Below are 17,824 nucleotides of genomic sequence, written 5' to 3'. Positions count from 1 at the left end.
ATTCACAATGTCATCTAACAAAATTCCAAATAATCAAGACTACACACACAAACAAGAGTCCAGATGCCAGACTTTGAAACTTTTAATCTGGAGTACGCTCACATTAGAAGTCAACAAGATACACAAACAGATGCCCGGCTCACACAAAAGACGACGCAACCCACCGAGGCCAAAGGGAAACGTGTGCGAGTGTGCGCGCATCAACGTGGCTAAAGCCATCGCACTAAGAGTCCAATCTACCTTCGCAAATCTAAATACAAAGAGAAGAAAATTTCTTTTTTCAACTTCAATTACAGCAGTGAAGCCTTCAACTAAATCATCAAGTCTTAAAGGCAAGCACACTAAACTTGGACAACTTCTGACGTCTTCCAACCCGACATATCTGATTATATTCAGCAGCTCGTGCTAATAAAACACAAGAGTTGGCTTTCTGGAACAACAGGTCGCACAGACAAGCGCATCAAAAGCAAAACGCCAGAGGAGTGCTGGCTTGCTGTACATTACCATACATGGAGCGGAAAGCAGGTTAGCCGCCGACCGGCCCTCTACTGCTCCCACACGCGCGCGCACACACCATCCACAAGACGACGTGCTTAAAAACCTAGCTAACCTCCTAACGCATACACACGCGCGCTATACTTTCACATAAGGTGTTTACCTAAACACCTCTCCTTCAGTAAAACACATTGTCCATAAATAAGCTACACGAGGGAATAAACAGAAAGAATTGTCACATTTTACAACCGGCTCCCTCTGCCTTGAAGAAACAACAAAGTTATCTTCTTTGGCAAAAAAAAGAAAAAGAAAAAAAGAAAGGGTCACTCCTTCATGGCCGCTCCACACCATAAGTTCATGAAAAGTTAACAGTGAATCATAAATAGTCTCTTTGGGGGAGGGCTTGTGGTGTGGAAACGGCAACAAATCATCACTTAACGACCCGTGGTGCATTTCTAAACATAAGACACGACCGTCAAGTTATTTGCGGCTGAAGTTGCGATGAGCAAAACATCAGGTGCACAGTGGAGGTGTGTGTGTGTGCGTGTGTGTGTGTGTGCGTGCGTGTGTGTGTTCAAGACCGCCGGGTGCCCACGTCGTCCATCACTGGTGATCATTTCCACCACTGAATGCACACGTGACCATGGAACGGCTCTGAAAATCACGACACCACCAAGAAGTGGACAGGTGGGGACAAGGTCGGGGGTCAAAGAATTTTCCTCCCACTTAAATTACACTGTAAAAGATTTAAAGGAACCCCTGATTGTAATGACAACTTTGCTCTTTATTATTTATTTGGTTGTTACCAACATAACTATGAGATTCATTTTTCAAAATGCAAAATACATTTTGTAGAAACTTTATTTGGACGTACGCCGCCATTGTTATTTACGTCGCAACGCGTTCAGTGCGTAGTGACGTAGGATGGCGGCTGGCTCTCTGCTGAGCAACGTGAAACGCATATCAAGAAAGCAAGGTAAGCCCCGTAGCGTTCCAAAAGGAACAACAAGCGATTGAGAGGGTCACGGCGTGCGCTCCCCATTCACCAGACGCATTCAAGAGTTTTGATCGTCCCTTTAGGAACGCTACGGAGACTTACCTTGTTTTCATAAATCTCATAGTTCTGTTAGTAACAACCAAATAAATAATATAGAGCAAACTTGTCATTACAGTCGGGGTTCTCCTTTTAATACTTTTTTTCATAATCCTTCATTTGTCAGTGACTAAATAACAAAACTCCGGCATTAAATAATAATGATTGTTTTGTTATTTTGGTCTATGTTCTACAATGTTATTATCATTTTAGTTTCACATACAGTTTTTCAAGAAACGAGATGTCGCAAAGGCAATTTTTTTTTTGTCTTGAGTTGCAAACAAAAACGGGAGTAAAAAGTAGAAAATTGTGGCAATTTGCTTAAAAAGAAGACGGTATTAAATATTCTGTATTTAAATAAAAACAGCATTTCCTTTAACTCTATTAGCTTAATGCTAAACGCCATAGAGAAGCTATTCAAAATGAGCATTAATGTCGCAGTACATACTTGCATTGACCAATATTACATACTTGTGGTCGCCAATCAATCAGTCTCGTCCTCCGGGTTGATCTCCTTCTGAGTGACGGGGACAACAGCGGTCCCCAACAAACCCCGCCTCACAATGTAGGGGCACGAGGGCCCAGTGGGGATGTCTGCAAAACCTGCAGGATTCAAACAAGTCGTAAAAAAGTCAATAAGATGAAGAGCGGAAAAGGGAGGGGGAACGGCCAATTTAAAGACGTAAAAAAAAGAAAAAGAAAAAAAAAGGCGTTCCATCCATCCACCATACGGCCGAACCCAGTTGACTTAGACAAAGCAATAGAAGTACTGCCATTGCATCCCGTGGCAAATTGGTTGCAACAAACTATGTCGACGTGAGTTGAGGAGCTTCGTTTAGTTTAAAAAGTAGCACTTTGCTGCCATCTTGTGGAAGCTTAGAGCACAGAAAGCATGTCGAAGTGAGTTCGGGAGCTTCATTGAGACAAAATGTAATGCTTAGTTTGTGGCATCTATAGGCAGCCATTAAGCTTTTCAGGGGCGCATCAAGTACTGGCGGATTTTCGCCATTCGCAAAACCTTATGCTACAATTTGGAGTCTTGTTTTTGGACTGTGAGAGGAAGCTAAATTGTTCGGACAAAACCTTGGAAAATTCGAACCCCGAACTTCAGGATTGTGAGCCAGGCATGGTAACCACTAGTTCACTGTGTTGCTTGGTTTCCCCCACCCCCCCCTTTTTTTTTTGTTCCCCATCTGCAGATTATTAATAGACAGCAAGTACCTTTCATGACAACTTCCGGGAGACCGTAGGGTTCATACTCGGTGTCGTCAAAAGCGGCAGACAGCTGCGTCCTGTTTCGTCGTATCCGTTCGGCCAGACGCACCGGGTCGGCGGGGATGGGGAAGGAAGTGGAGAAGAGCATTTTGTCGCTGATCTTTCGTCTCGCAGATTGCGCCGCTTGAGGCATGTTGGGGGAAGCGTCGGCTAAGTCTTCTTCCTCGATCCCGGTGTCAGTCTGCGTGTGCGCGCAGTGGCGCCCAGGTGTCGCCTCAGCGCCAGCGGGGCACAGCTGCCGCTCCGTTTGAGTACCGACGCTTGTGGCGAAGCAGTCGGCGTTTATGCTCAAGTGTTTGGTCGCTGTCCAGCCGCTTGAGTCGCCATCAGATGTTTTTGCGGAAACTTTGCTGACGTGTTCCTGAGCCGTTTGATGTTGGGACACCTTGCGTGGCCTCAAACACGGTCCTGACAGCTGGAGCACCTTCTCTGAGGGCTAGATCACAAGAAAATGCTGGCAATGAGATCACCTGATTTTCTTTTGTTTCGATCAGATGCTGGCTGGCAAGATAAATTACACATTTCTACGATAACATAAGGGGTGGGCAAATGTTTGTGATCAAGGGCCATATTAGATTTTTATTTTTATTTTTTATTTTTTTTAAATGGGACAGTGGATGAGATAAAAAAAAACATGTTAAAATATACATTCAAAATAGTTCATTCTAAAATCAATTTAATCATAATTAATTAACCGATTATTTAATAAAATGTACATATTTAACAACTTTTTTTCATTTTAATACTTTTATTGTACTATTTACAATAAACCAATTCATGAGATACATGAATAAAAAAGGTTCAATGTATATGTAAAGTGGTTAATTTTTATCATCTATAATGAACTAATCATTTAATAAAATAAATAATAAATTGTTAAATACACAGTATATATACTGTACTTGCTTATTTAGAAATAACCAATTATTATTATAAGAAAATTAACAAACATGTTTTAATTAACCAGTTTGGGGAAAACGGCTAAAAGCTCAGTTGAATGAATTAACAAATTTAACACTAACAAAATTATTATCCAATCAATAGAATTATCGAATTCCTAACACAAACATTTGAATGATGTGAATCATTTCATTCACATTTAGCATTTTATTTCAGCTGCAATTTAGTACGAGTTATAAACCATTTATGTCAAATGGGAATCGCGTACGTTTTCCCTGCGATTCATAAAGACCTGGATTATTATAACAAATCTTGGGAAACTTGGGAATTCACAGTCCTGTAATTTATTGTAACAGGTAAATAGCCTTTAAATCATCACCCCCAAGTCATTTTTAACTGGAAGGAGTCTTGGAAGTGAGCAACACGTGGACGGAGCCGGCATGTTTGCGTGCAAGTGATAACCTAAGAATCCTACCGTGTTTATGTCAGACGAGTGCTGGTGGACGCTCATCTCTGGCACGTTGTTCCGCTGCATGCTTCAAATATAAACACAAATTCACTGTATTTAAAAAGATGACAAACACAAATTTGCAAGCTATTTAAACACTCATAGGTAACAACTAGGTACACTAATGACAGTTCAGAGCTGTATTAATTTACCAACATTTTTGATACAGCACAGCACACATTTTAGCAAATTATTCGATGTAGCGTACTTAAAGTACGGTGGCACCTTGACTTTAGTTTCATTAATCCAGCTCCAGCCCCAAAAGAAACTTGCATCATAATGTAGAAACATAATATAAGGAAATGTAAAGTTTTTTTAAAGTGTAACTGCTGTAGGTAGTATTTATGTACTATATGTGTGCCTTTAAGGGGCGTGGTTTAGCAAGTGCCATCAGGAGCTGGAGTCTCCTTGTGAGTGTTCTCATTTTGTCCCGTGCTATTAACGGCTGAAAGTCTTTTTGCGCCTGTGGCTCAACCTTGCCCACATTACAAAACCCTTGACAGATTATAATGAGTACAATAAATTCAAAAGCTCAATTTTTCGCCCCCCCCCATTTCACTTGAGTGGCAGCGTATTCTGTTGTACCTGGTGGAGAGCATGCGACCTTGCAGCCTGTTGGAGAGGCAAGAGAGCAACACCTCATCCTCTCTGATGACCAGCGCTGCGCTCTGCTCCTTAGCACAGTGCTGCGTTTGCGCTCCCGTTTGGCTGGGAAGGACCTGATCCACAGTGGAGGAGGGTTGAGAAGCCAATCTCCAGATGGCCAACTCCCCAGCCTGCTGCTGGGACACCTCAGTCAGCTTCTGTAACTCCCTCTGCAGCGCCACCACCTGGCCAGGGAGTGAAGAACACTGCATTGAATGAACGCTTCCTTTTTGTTGATCGCAAATCAATGTACATGACTCCGCTCAAGAAATGGACAGGTACCTGTGTCTGCAGGTGGTTGATTATCTCATCATGACTCCTTCCCATCTCTGAGGTGATGTCATGTGACACACTGGGCGTGGTCGACAGCGTGTCACATCCCGAGTCTTGCTTTGGTCGCAGGTTGCTTGTGTCCGAAAGGATACCACATACAGCATCAGTGTTTACCACAGAGCAGCCAATGATGCTTTTAGTCCAATCAGAGCCTTCGAAACTCTGTGCCTGAATCAAGACATTGTCTGCCTCATTGGGACTTGAAGTGACAGGAAAGTTTGTTTCATAATTTGATTGTAACTCAAAGGAACTCCCTGAGTCTAGAGAATCCCCCATTTGGCCTTTATTCTCCAACTTGCAAATTTTGCCCTTTTTTCTTCTCGTTCCCTCCTCTTCACCTGTTGTCTCATCCTTGAGTGCGTCCAGCTCTTGGACGCGCCGCCGCAGTTCTTGTCCCTGGCTGAGGAGGGCGCCATCTTTCTCCTGCAGCTCGGCAAGAAGTCCTGAGATGTACTGGCTCTGCTTCTCAAAGCCCAAGGTCAGCTGCTTCGTCTGACTGGTCAACTGAGAGGAGGAAGATTAATAATGCGTGAAGTAGAAGAAAACATTTTTTTAAATGAAGGACGGAGCCAACACACACTCTGGAGTTGTATAATATTAATACTTGTGTAAAAAAGAAAAATACTGTTAAAAGTAGAACTACTAATTTCAACACTGTATTTCAGTAAAAGTTAAAAAAAAAAAAGTACTAGTAAAAGTCTTAGAAAATTACAGAAGATATAAATAGTCTACTCCCCCCTGTTCAAAATGCCATTTTTTTTTATGATAGAAATAAATAGATCAAGATAAACCCTTTGACAACTTTTTCCATTATTAATGTGACCTTGATAAATATATATAAATATTCTTGAGACGTAACGTAAAAATAAACAACTGAAACAATGTGGTTGCACAAGTGTGAACACCATCTTATAACTGTGGATGTGGCCGTGTTGAGAATTAACCACTTTCATGTTAAATGGGAGCCAGCACATACTACTTGGAGCAGATGACACCAACCAAAGTGCCTCTGACGAACCCAAAATAATTTTCAGATGCTCAAGGAGGCTTTTCTTTACTTTTTTTTTTTTTATAGCAGGGTCTGGACCTGAGACAAGATGGAGGGAATTATGAACAGTTCAAAATATTGTCAATGTTAGCACAACATTTTCAGGCGTCTGCTGAAAAAATGCCAGGAAAAGCCAAATCCGGGTCAAATGGTTGCATCTGACCATGTTAAGTTGTTGTTGTTGTTGTATGTCATTTTTGCAAACATTTTCTTTTACCTGCTTTTGAAGGGCAGCCAGTTTAATTTGGAGCTGGTTAGCGCGTTCCGTCTCTTGTGCATTTTCTTCCCTCAGTCGTTCGATCTCTTTGGTGAGGTCAGAGGACACGGACTCGTCTTTGTTGAGATGACAGACCACTGGCCCCGTTTGTCCCTCATGTGAGTGTTGCTGGGAGACCAGCGTGTTGAGCTGATTGGTCGATTGGCAAAAGTGGGCGTATTGCACCGGTGATGGCACTTGGTTATCTGAGACGGCGATGTTGCAGTTGAGCGTGTCACTGTGGAGTGTCAGATACGTCAGTGGGCCGTTGGCTACCAATTTGTCATCACGTAAAGATTCTTCATCTTTGACATTCTTTAGTTTAGCAAGCTGAGCTGTAAGTTCTTCCAGTCTGAGGCTCAGTTCTCTTTTTCCTTCTCTCTCAGCGGCAATGATTTGCGCCTGCTCATCTTTTCCTCTCTCCCTCCCTTCACGTTCCAAAGCCAGTTGGACTTTCACTTCCCCAAGTTGCTGTTTCAGCTTTAAGTTAAGTTGCATCATTTCCATCTCCCGGTCTTCTTGTGCCTGCTTGGTCCCGTGCTGCTCCTCTCTTTCCTCCAAAGCTGCCAGGGCCTTCCTCAAACTGTCGTTCTCGCTCTTCTCCTTCTCCAACTGAGCCTTCCATTTCATGTCCTGCTCATCTCTCTCCGCGCCCTGGCTGGCGTGTTTGCGGCTTAGCTGTTTCAGACGCGTCCTGGCCTCCACTTCGGCACGTCGTTGAACTTCCAGGTCGTCCAGTCGCTTCTGGAGTTCTTCGCGCACGTCGCGCAGCTCCGAACGCAACGAGGCGTTCTCCCTCTGGAGGTCGTCGGTGCGCATCGTCGGTTCAGACTTCAGAGTATCGAAAATGATGATGTCGCTCTCCCCGTCGGTGGGGGGATTGTTAAATGTAGGGGACTCCTTCTCCTCATAATTTATTACTCGGTGGGAACTCTCAGTGTCTGCAGTGATGTGCTCTGAATCAATTCCTTCTCCGGGCTCTCTGTCGGGCGGGTACGATACGGAAATCTCTGCCCTTTGCTGGACCTCGTCCTCTTGTTTCAGCCCCCTCGGCTCAGCTCGGGGGGCGGAAGGCCTCTTGGTGTAGGCAGATGACAGAGTGTGATGAGAGGAAGGTTGAGTCGTGAAGCTCTGCCCAACAGGGTAAGTCGGGACAAGCGATGTGCAATCTGGCAAAGGAGCAGCTTTTTCTTCTAAAATAGAAAACAAAAAACATAGCATAAGTGACAAATAAAACCACAGTTCAAATAAAAACGAGTAAGAACATTCAATGCTAAAAATTGAGCCATGTAAAATTGATATTGCATTTGAGTCATTTGCTATTTTTATACAGATTGACTTTCGTTGCAAATTAATATTTCTCTCCTTTTTTAATCTAACATTTTAGTAAAATATACTCACTATTTGACTGGACATTACTCATATATTTTTTAAATTTAAATTGAATACAAATACATAAAATATTTAGATTTAAGAGGCAGAAACAAAGTCTTCTCCTCCTAGTTTTTAAACATTCAGTTCATTTTTTGGGGCACCCACTATATTATTGACCAGCAGGTGGCAGAATTGAGGCGTTAAATACAGCACATCATACATTTACTAACTGATGAAACTAAAATCCCTTATGTTACCGCTGACAGTAAAATCCTACGAATGGTAGATTTTACTCTGACTCTCATGTACAACTTGGTGCACCTTGCAGTTCTTTAAGAAGACGGAGGGCATCCACTCGTTCCTCTGCCAGTGTGCTCGCCTCTTCTTCCAGCGTTCGCTCTCTCTTCTTGCTCTGCTCCAGACTTACTGCCACGCCCTCCGCATCAAGCATCACCTCCTGACGGCAAATGTAAACAAAGGGAATGAAAGCCTGTCAGCGACTACGCTGAGCTCTAGTTTCCCCCGTGATGGCCATTGCAAAACATCCTTGGAGTCAAACCTGTTAGCTACGGAGAAGTCATTATCAAATGTTATCGTAAATGTATCACAAATAGAATACATAATTGCCCACCATTATTTATTTAATATGCACCTAATGCATCTCCTGGATGCACATATGGTACATTAAGACGATGTTTAAAATTTTACAAAGTTCTCGCTGTCCAGTTAATGCATAATTGATGTGTGCAGACCGGTTTGGATGTGCGTTATTGTCGTTTACCTTCAGTTTTGCTTGTATTTGGGTCTCTTTTTTCTGACTCTCCTGCAGCTGTCCTTCTGTGAATTTGACTTTCTCCTTTAAAGACTCCAACTCTTTCTCCAGCGTTTGCTTCTGCTGAGACAGCTGAGATCGGGGAAATTAGGCATAAGGTACTTGAATACGAACAACAAAGTAGAAGTGGTGAAAACGATGAGAAAAAGACTTCAATAAATAGGCGAAGAGTAATGAATGGCTGTTGTAGACGAGAATGAGGACGGGTGCAGGAACCAAAGCAAGAGAGCAATCAGAGTATCAGAGACTGGAACTGAAAAAGCAGTTTAGTAGAGAAAACAAAATACATTTTTTTTTTAATGTGCAAGTTATTGTGGGTTTCCATCAACATTATTCACGACTCGAGTAAGTATGGCAATCTTTTAAAGCAACACAAAATGTGTTTATTTTTCCTGCTTTCCAAATATCTATTTTGACACCCCAAAAAAAAAAAATTCTTAAAAATGGATTCGATATGAGTGAAACCGCATCCATGCAGCCAGCAGTTCCAATGGCAACAATAGAAATGCACCATTAATGTCCTTTAAGATTCTTCTCATCCGCAGGCTCACCTGCACCCTGACACTGATATGTCAGTTTTGCCTGCACCGAGCATTCCTTTATCGTCGCTGTCAGGGCAACCAAATATTGCATCATTCAAGTTGGTTTCAATTATATTTTATATTGCTATCATATACATCAACCATAACATCAACACCACCCCAAAACCATGTTAAACTTCGATTGCTAACTTAGTAGGCTGAAATTTACATTCATTAATTACGTTGTTATTGATTGAAATTGTAGAAATGCTCGTATTTGATGGATGGATGTCTAAAAAAACATCCAGACGTTCAATCTTGAGGCAACATGATGCGTGCCGCAGAGTGAAGGAAGAGGCAGACTTTTATGACACTTCTCATACAGTTGAAGAGAGTTCACCTATTTGTTGTCAGTCAAGGCTACTTTCTTCAAAACTTTAAATTGGCCTCAAATTGTAAAAATGATGGAAAACAACAGTATTGATTTAGAATGTGCCCATTCTGGGCCAAATGAGGTCTACGCCTGACAGCGACGACATACATGAGTAATAAAGAAAATCACAACACTGTTCATGCAGGATCATCTTCCATCTCCATTCTGGCATGCCTTCACACCTCTTAGTGAGAACGACAATGAGTTATGGTTTGACGTCACACAATGCTTTTCTGTGCCTTTACTTTACCTTTTGCCGCTCAACTTTGCCACTGGGGAGAAGAAACCGTGAGAAGAGGAAAAGGAACGCGCAGTGATTAGAGGAGGCGGAAGGAAAACAGAAGGAGCAAAAGTGAAAAGAGTGCGAGGACAAAAAGGAAAGACGCAAGCATGGGTGACGACATGAGATAAGTTTATTCACCTTTGGCACAGATAAGCGAGGAGGCGTGAAAGGGAGAGAAGGCACGAATGTGGAGAAAGATAAGCAGAAAACAGCAGCAGCAGGAGACAATCAGCTGTTGCTGATGCAGGGACATTTGTGTTTGAGGCGCTACAGCGTTTGTGGAGGCCAAACTGGACTCACCTTGTCAGCTTGGGCCTGCAGGGCATTGTGAAGCGTCCTGGCCTGCTGCAGCTCCTGGTTGAGTTTATTTACTTCCTGTTGATGCTGCTTCTCCATGCATTGCTTCTCCTTCTGAAGCTCCAGCAGGTCCTAAATGCGAGCGAGCAAACAAACTAACGTGTGAGGCAACACATTGTATTGTTTGGTGTGGTTAGAGACTGGAAGAGTCACAGAAAGACATTGACGTATAAGATTAAGTTCACCTGTGCATTTTAGGGGTAAGGCCATTATCCCGAAAATGTATAGGAGTTGTGTACCATAGTAGCAATGAAACCTCCAGCATGTCCCGGTTCGCCCTCACCCTTTGATGCTGCTTGTCCAGCTCCTTCGCGCGCTGTTGGTGCTGCAGTCGGCTGCTCTCAGCATTCTGCCGCTGACACTTGAGCTCCTCGTGAAACTGCTTGAGCCTCTGCTCGGCTCCCGACGCCTGCAAGGGGTACAAAGTTCAGTCTCGTCATTTTCTGTCGTGCTGGAGTCCAGCGACGTGCAGAGTCAAACAAAGACAAATTTTGACAAGGGTTCTCTGCAGAATATTGTGAAATGAGCAAACAAGGATACTAAGAACAGGATATTGTGTTAACTACAGCGTATTCAGACATAACCTTTGGATTGTTTTACAGCCGCTAATGGGACAAAGGGGATGCTTTTATCAACAGTCTGTCTTTAAAGCTTGGGACGATAGCAAACAGGGGAAAATGCCAGCGCTTTTTCTATATTCAGAGGGAACCAAATGAAAGGACATCGCGTGAATGACAAACTAAACTGATTAGTAGCGTTGGTAGTGAACGTGTTATTACCCGCTCACTCTCCTGACTGATTCGTGTGTGCGCCACGCTGAGTTCGTTGTGCGCTCTCTGCAGGCTGAGCTCTGTGGCGGCCATCTTCTTCGTGCTCTGCGCCATTTCGTCCTGAAGTGACCTCGTCGCCTTCGGCTTCATGCTCAGCTCTTCCTCCAGCGATGCCGCGTGACGCCGCAGTTGTGACAAAGACGCTGGATGACAGCATACACCGATTACTTAAAAGGTTGTCACACACACATAATCTAGCGGCAAATAGTGCAAACAGTACAACAGCCTGCAAATGCACGTTGTTGGCTTTGTAAAGGAGCTATTCTTTCTTTATCGTGTTTTGTCCTATGACACAAAGTAGTTCTTTGTTACAACCCCTGGAGTCAGTTAATCATTCAGGTGTAACACTAGCGCAACAATTCCTGGCATGACGTGGAAAACATGCAGTAGGTTTTATCTTACAGGTATCTTGTTGAGAACATAATATACAGACACAAACACACACTCACCTTAGGTAAACACTGAAACAGCACTTTAGTGTGCAGAGAGACGCACACTGCAGGAAGGTAACAGGTAAAAGTCTGTGGCAAAGACGGTGTTGCAGCTGAAATTTCAAGTCAACTATTTGTACTGTAACCTCACAATTAAAAATCCCACTCTTAATGCTCTTAATGTTTTTGTAATTCTCCCTTATCCTTTTATTTATTATTGTTTACTATTATTGATTTTGTTGTTATTATTATTAATATTGTTGTTGGTTATTCTTACTACCATTATAATCATATTATCTTTTTTTTTTTTATAAATAAGGTATGTCATTTTCTTTACGCTTATTAACGTCTGATGCTTTCATTCTTCTTTCTCCATCACTTTACCTTCTGCATTTTACATATTTTTTTGAAACTGAAAATCTGGTGGGGGATTTTCCCTCTTACCTTAATGTTGTAATTTTCATCGTTACGATTACTGTTTTATTGTATCTCTTTTTTTCGAAAACAATCAGTTTTTTGTTTTGCTTATTGCGATTTTTGGGTTGTGTCTTGTTGTTGTTTGTTAAGATGGGACTTTTTATTGGAACTCAGCCTGCGACGAGTCAGAGAATCCGACGAGCTGCTGTTTATACAGAATTGTACAAGGCCGTCCCTTTATGCTGTGTTTACTTATGATCTCTGCTATTTTTGCTGAAATTATATATTTTTTTAAATCCCACAAGTCGGGCCAACTTGCAAAAAAATTTCCAAAGCTGTAATGCAAGCACTTTCATGCCTCTACGTTTCCGCACTCACTGTCTGTTTGTTTGCTGAGGTCTTTCTCCCTCTCAGGCGCCTCTCGCTTTGACTGGCGGTCAGCAGCGGGCGTCTCGGGACAAGACGGAGATGCTCTCCTGGCCGCTGGCCTGGGGTCATCCCGCTCCCACGGAAACGCAGCCAAGGGAGTGGCGAAAGAGTCCGATTGGTCGGAAGGGTGGCCACGGGGCGTGGTCTTGTGTTCCCGCGGCGACGAGGCCGACAGAGCGTCAGGGAACTGGAGCCGCTGCTGAAACACAGATTGCAAACACAGATTTTCCAGCCTAAGTAATTAAGATAAACATTGACGACATTAGAAGCACCTGCGCAACGTGATAATGTTCGTACTTACTCGGATTTGCGGGGGGTTCTGCGATTCTTCATTCTGCACCATCCTCTCATCCTTTCGGCTCCCTGAAGGACAAAAACACAGCATTGGAAAAGGCCCGGGTTCGAACGAATTGAGTCGCTCAAGCAGAAGAGGAATGAAGACAGTGAAGTGGTCTCAGGACAAAAGAGGAATGACATTTCAGTCCACGGGGAGAAGGGGGCTGGGAAAGAAGGGAAGCTCTGGGATTTCACTTATATAATGGCATTGTTAACTCATTCAAACCAAAAAATGTGTAAACATGTTTTTTTTGTTTAGTTTTTTATGCAAAAGCATACAGAAGGCTTTGATGCAGCTTCTGACATGAAGAAGTGGCTTAAAGCAATAGTAGTTATTACCAAAAAAAACGACCTGCAGGTGGCAGCAGAGTATAAGAGATAAGCTAGGGTCATGTTGCAACTGAGCTCTTTTTGACAGTGACAGTGAAACTTAGCTATATTCTGATGCTAATTGCTGCAAAACGGAAACAAATACAAATGTACATTTTTTTTCCTATTGAAAGAAGAGACTAATCTTTATTTTGGTAAGTTCCATGTTTTTATAGCAATAGAACACAATATTCTGAAGGACCTGGATAAATCAGTCAAAATCCAGTAAAACAGCCGGGAGCGAAGGGGGTTGCTTCAGTGAAAATGGCTGGGAGTGAATGATTTAAGTACGGGTTTATCACTGAAGTATGTATTATGTACCAAGCTAGCTCTTCGTAAATTTAGGCAATCGAGCCTTCAAAACTGCTTTGGCACATGAAAGCGTCTTCTGAATTCAAATCAAGGCAGAATATCGTGAGATTGCCAAAACAAACATTGAATTCCTTGCTCCCATTTCCACCATCTTATCTTTATGAAGTGAGATTTTCTGCAATAACAGAGATCAAAACTAAACTACAGAGACACTTCGGGTTTCAATGTTTTACCGGGATGTTCCCACGGCGAACTTGTACTCCAGCAAGGCGTGGAGAAAAGAGTGTTATCCGCAGATCTGCTGCCGCTCTGCAGCTTCTCAAATTCTGCCTCCAGTCTGCAAAGAGCGGGAATGATTGTCAGTGAACCCAGCTGTTATCATGTCACCTCGTTAACCTCGTGATCCGCTCCTTGCGCTGTACCTTTTAATTTCCTGGGTGAGTTTGTTGTTGAGGGTCCGGACGGCATCGAGCTGACCCTCCAACGAGCAGACTTGGGCCTGCTTGGTCTGAAGCTCCTGGGTGAGGCGCTGCCCACCGTTCACTGCCACCTGGGCCTCCTCCCGGACGCTCTGGAGGTCCCTGCGCACCGCGTGGAGCTCCCCACGCGCCTCCTCGTACTACAAGAGACCAGAAGAAATGATGAAATGTGAGATACTGTGATAAGATTACAACATCAAAATCACATTCCGTTGAAAATAGAGGACCCCTGTACATTTTTTTTTAGATATGTGCCCTTGTGAAAAGAATGAGTTTTCAAGATCAACCCAGGGTATTCTGGCAGCCACACAGCTATTGTGAAATAATTGCACCGAGGATTTGGACAATTGACACTTAAAAAACAAAGTTTACAAGCGATCAAAAATTGCATCATCTGTCTTTGGAATATGTCTATAATAGGTATGAAGTGCACTTCTTGTTTTTTATTTGTGTATGGTTTAAAAAAAATAACTTTTATGTTTTTGTACTTTTCTATTACGCAAGTCCAATTTAATATTTGACCTGATTTGTCTTTGTTGGGGCTCTTCATATCTGTTATTTGTTGGATAAGATTGTTTCAGATGATAATGGAAAATTACATATAAAGTAATAAAAATAATAAAAATATAAATAATTTTGATCAATTGTAAAAGAAAAAAGAAAAAAAAGGGCCAATTATTAGAATAATTGTTGCACCTATAATTTCAAGTTTTAAATTGTGTAAATTTAATTTGTGTTTGAGTGCTTCTTTCACGCACCACTAGAGGAAGCACTCGTACCACACTTTTGACAATGAGTCATTAGGTTTCCATCCACCCATGTTTATTCAAATTTTCAAGAAATGCGGAAATAAAACTGAATGGAAACGCTAGAAATTCAAAAAACAGCCCAAAATTCGCCCAAAAGTTTTTTTGCTTGGAGGGGGTGGATTTTGAAGCGTATCGAAAAAAGGAAAATGCGAATTTAGGCTCTGGAAACAGGTTTTGCGAATAACCGCTGGCAAGACCGGATACATGTAGCACGTTTTGACCGGATATTACGTGACACGTACGTTTGTAGTCCCAAAGCAATGTCGAACGATAAAGTAAGGTATGTTTGGGGGGACGACGAAACTGAAATATTTTTGGAATTCATTAATAAAGAGAATATTAATGCAATTTTTAAATGGAAAACGCTACGGTTTATCAAGAATTACAAAAGCAAACTCATACGACGTCATCGCACGGCGCAGTCTTCTGCTTCTTCTTTTAAATGACTGGTGGAGCACATCTCTGTGGTGTATAGCGCCACCTACAGCGGCGGAGTCCCCTCTCAATATTCGCAAAAGAAGAACAGATGGCAACGGGCACAAGTCGCATATCTGTTTTGCGCATTTTCAGTAAATTCGCTTGAAAATTCAAAACAATTGGATGAAAACCTCACGACTGTTTGGGTTGGTTGTGTAACACGAAACAATGGCAGCTTGTACCTTGACAGTTTGTTTGTCATGGCTAATATGGATGTTGTCCAGTTGCAGCTGCTTCTGCTTGTTCTCTCTGGACAGACGCTCGTGGTGGGCCTGCAGCTCCTTCACCTTCTGAAGAACTCGTCCCGACAGACCCGATGTCCAGTCCTCCTCGGCCCAGCTCATCGCTCTTTAGGCCTGACGAAAGAATAATACTTTTTAGCCTTGTGTGTTTATATGCAAGACCGTTAAATTCGGAGGAGACCACATCATTTATTGCGCAACCCTATTTTAAGAACCATTAGCTTAGGTCACTGTCGACCCTCCCACATAAGCACCAAGAATTAGCCATTCCCAGAGTCCTGACAATCAGCTGTTGGAATTGAAGAACGCGAGCGACACAGAAACAGGAAGTGCACGCCTGTTGAATGAGACGCTCATGGTTGTGCGTGTCATGACTCATGACAGCGAATTCGTCCCACTTTGCTTCCCAACGTGTGTTATGTTGTTATGGAATTGATCACCAAGGAAGACGCTGTGGGGTTGTCACCAGCGGGGCAGCTGTGACTCAATGTTTTTAAAACACTTGAGGCACTCGAGGTTGAAAATAAATCACACTTTTCCACATGTTTGACGTTTTAGAATGTTTTCTCATCATGGAAAGACATTCATGCGCGTGCAAACAACACAGTTTATAAAAAGCGAAAGCAGGAATGAAGAAATGCTTGATTTTAAAACGCCAGGGTGACTAAACCTGTTATTGGGAATAATTGTCAACACAGTTTTGAATAATTTCACCCTTGAGGGAATACTCACAATAGCCTGGAAAGACGACAAGCGACGATTAAAAACCTTGATTTGATAGAGACAGCAGCAACGCAGCTGATAATAATTGATTTCAGATTGCACCGTGTTTGTTTTTTAATCCTCAAGAGGAGATTTTGGTGTACACGTCACGAGAGAAGAAGGCCTTAAACTGAGACAGAGGAGGGTAGGGATCCTCCAGTAGTTTCCTAGCATCTGTCGCCACGAGTTGCAATATCTTTTTGTCAACAGCGGGACTCAAACTGAGACCCTTGGCTTCTAATAATGCCTCAGAGATGGGCTTCCAAATCTGCATGTTGTCTATTTGGAAGGATAAGGGGCAATCACATTAAAAAGGTCATTTGCGTTGGGGGGGTTGGTTACTAAAACAAGTGCTTCCATTCATGCCACACTTGCTTCTTTCCTTTTTAGATTCATCATTCATCACTTCCTTCCATCCTTCCTCCTTTCCTTCAGTCCTTCATTTTACACTACCCACCTACAAGTCCACCATCCTTCCTTCTCATCTGTTGTTCCTTTCATCCACCACTCCTCGACTGAATTCATGTTTTCTTTGAGCTGCCCTTAGCTTTCTTAGCATCCTCACTTACTTTTCTTTCCTTCCCTTCCAGCCTTCATCTTTTCTCTCATCTTTCTTTGCTATATTCGTTCAACCTTCCTTGCTTGCTTGTTTCCTTTATCCGTCCTTCCGTTCACAACATTTTTCCAAGTTCCATCCATCAGGACTTGCTTCCTAGCTTCTTTCCTTTCTTTCATGTAGCCCTCATTTAAGAAGTGTGTACCGACTTTGTCCCACTCTGTATACTGAGTGTGTGTGTGTAGGAAATAGGCTGAGATGAGCAGCTGGACATTGATTTTTTTTTTTTTAACTCATTACGAGCTTCAGTCTGTGAGAGCCTGTGTGACAAAACAAGCTGAGTGACGGCCATTCGTTCCAGTCTGAGCGTGAAGATTCAGAATATGTTGATATTACACTTGACAATGCCCAACGCGCTGCCGTATGCTAAAATCTAAAAACTACACACACACACACACACATAAAAGCGGCTACTTAATACTTACCATCCACTTTTCTTTACTGGGAGTTGACAAAAGGGCGCCAGCCGGCAGGCAGCTTCACGCCTCGTCGCGTTCCGGTGAAGCAAGAAACTCCCCCGTTTTCGAGTCCAAATTGGAGGTTAAAAAACGTCCGTTTGTGGTCGTCTGGTATTGTTGTTTCCCCTCACAAGATAACAGGTAGCAGATAGATGTGACGCGTCGCGTGCAGCAGACAAGCCGACAAGAGAGCCAGAGAGAGGTTGTGGTGGCACGAGGCGGGGCGGGGCTTAGTGACGTAAGAGGAAAGTCCTTTTATGGGGGAGGTCCTCGCTGTTCATGTACAAGCTCGGGTGGACTCTCGTGGACAGATGCGGAAGTGTTGCGTGACTGAGGTGTCAACAGGTGCGGGCTGGACTGGATGAGCTTGAGTGACTGAACCCTGTGTCCTCCTTTTAACGGTATTAATTAAATTGCCTGTGCTCCCCCCCCCCATCCCTTCTCGTATATACAGTGATTTGCAATCACAATATTCTATCCTTTGTCCAAATACTACATTTTGGT

The 17,824-nt window shown here is 42.9% G+C and overlaps 1 protein-coding gene across 4 annotated transcripts; it reads right to left on the bottom strand.

The window, feature by feature from the left end:
• Positions 1–64: 64 nt before the first annotated feature.
• On the bottom strand, positions 65–17,533 carry LOC147168874 (uncharacterized). Of its 4 annotated transcripts, none has more exons than XM_086084948.1 (18): positions 17,288–17,533; positions 15,425–15,598; positions 13,900–14,096; positions 13,711–13,814; positions 12,762–12,823; positions 12,410–12,659; positions 11,133–11,326; positions 10,637–10,762; positions 10,297–10,425; positions 8,709–8,831; positions 8,249–8,384; positions 6,515–7,746; positions 5,199–5,753; positions 4,857–5,122; positions 4,239–4,299; positions 2,810–3,299; positions 2,060–2,191; positions 65–1,149 (listed from the first exon to the last, which is right to left on the bottom strand). In XM_086084948.1, exons 2-17 carry the CDS (start codon positions 15,584–15,586, stop codon positions 2,073–2,075), a joined length of 4,206 nt encoding a protein of 1,401 aa, XP_085941074.1. In that variant the 5' UTR covers positions 15,587–15,598; positions 17,288–17,533; the 3' UTR covers positions 65–1,149; positions 2,060–2,072. The 4 variants fall into 4 exon arrangements, with proteins under 4 accessions (XP_085941074.1, XP_085941076.1, XP_085941075.1 ...); XM_086084950.1 differs by having other exon boundaries at positions 4,857–5,101; XM_086084949.1 differs by having other exon boundaries at positions 12,410–12,656.
• Between the last annotated feature and the right edge of the window lie 291 nt (positions 17,534–17,824).

Source organism: Leptonotus elevatus, chromosome 9, assembly GCF_054856555.1.
Source record: "Leptonotus elevatus isolate MCC_2025b chromosome 9, RoL_Lele_1.0, whole genome shotgun sequence".
Classification (NCBI taxonomy): Eukaryota; Metazoa; Chordata; class Actinopteri; order Syngnathiformes; family Syngnathidae; genus Leptonotus; species Leptonotus elevatus.
The sequence above is the reverse complement of the archived record's forward strand: the minus strand, read 5'-3'. Positions and strand labels throughout refer to the sequence as shown.

What these genes read in the sequence shown, in the direction of transcription:
- LOC147168874 (XM_086084948.1), bottom strand. Translation starts at nt 15,586, where the DNA reads ATGAGCTGGGCCGAGGAGGACTGGACATCGGGTCTGTCGGGACGAGTT. An exon ending in TGGCTGCCCTTCAAAAGCAG is followed by an intron (nt 5,754 to 6,514) that starts GTAAAAGAAAAT and finishes TCCTCCTCTCAG; the next exon opens with TTGACCAGTCAGACGAAGCA. An exon ending in GGTCGCATGCTCTCCACCAG is followed by an intron (nt 4,300 to 4,856) that starts GTACAACAGAAT and finishes TTATATTTGAAG; the next exon opens with CATGCAGCGGAACAACGTGC.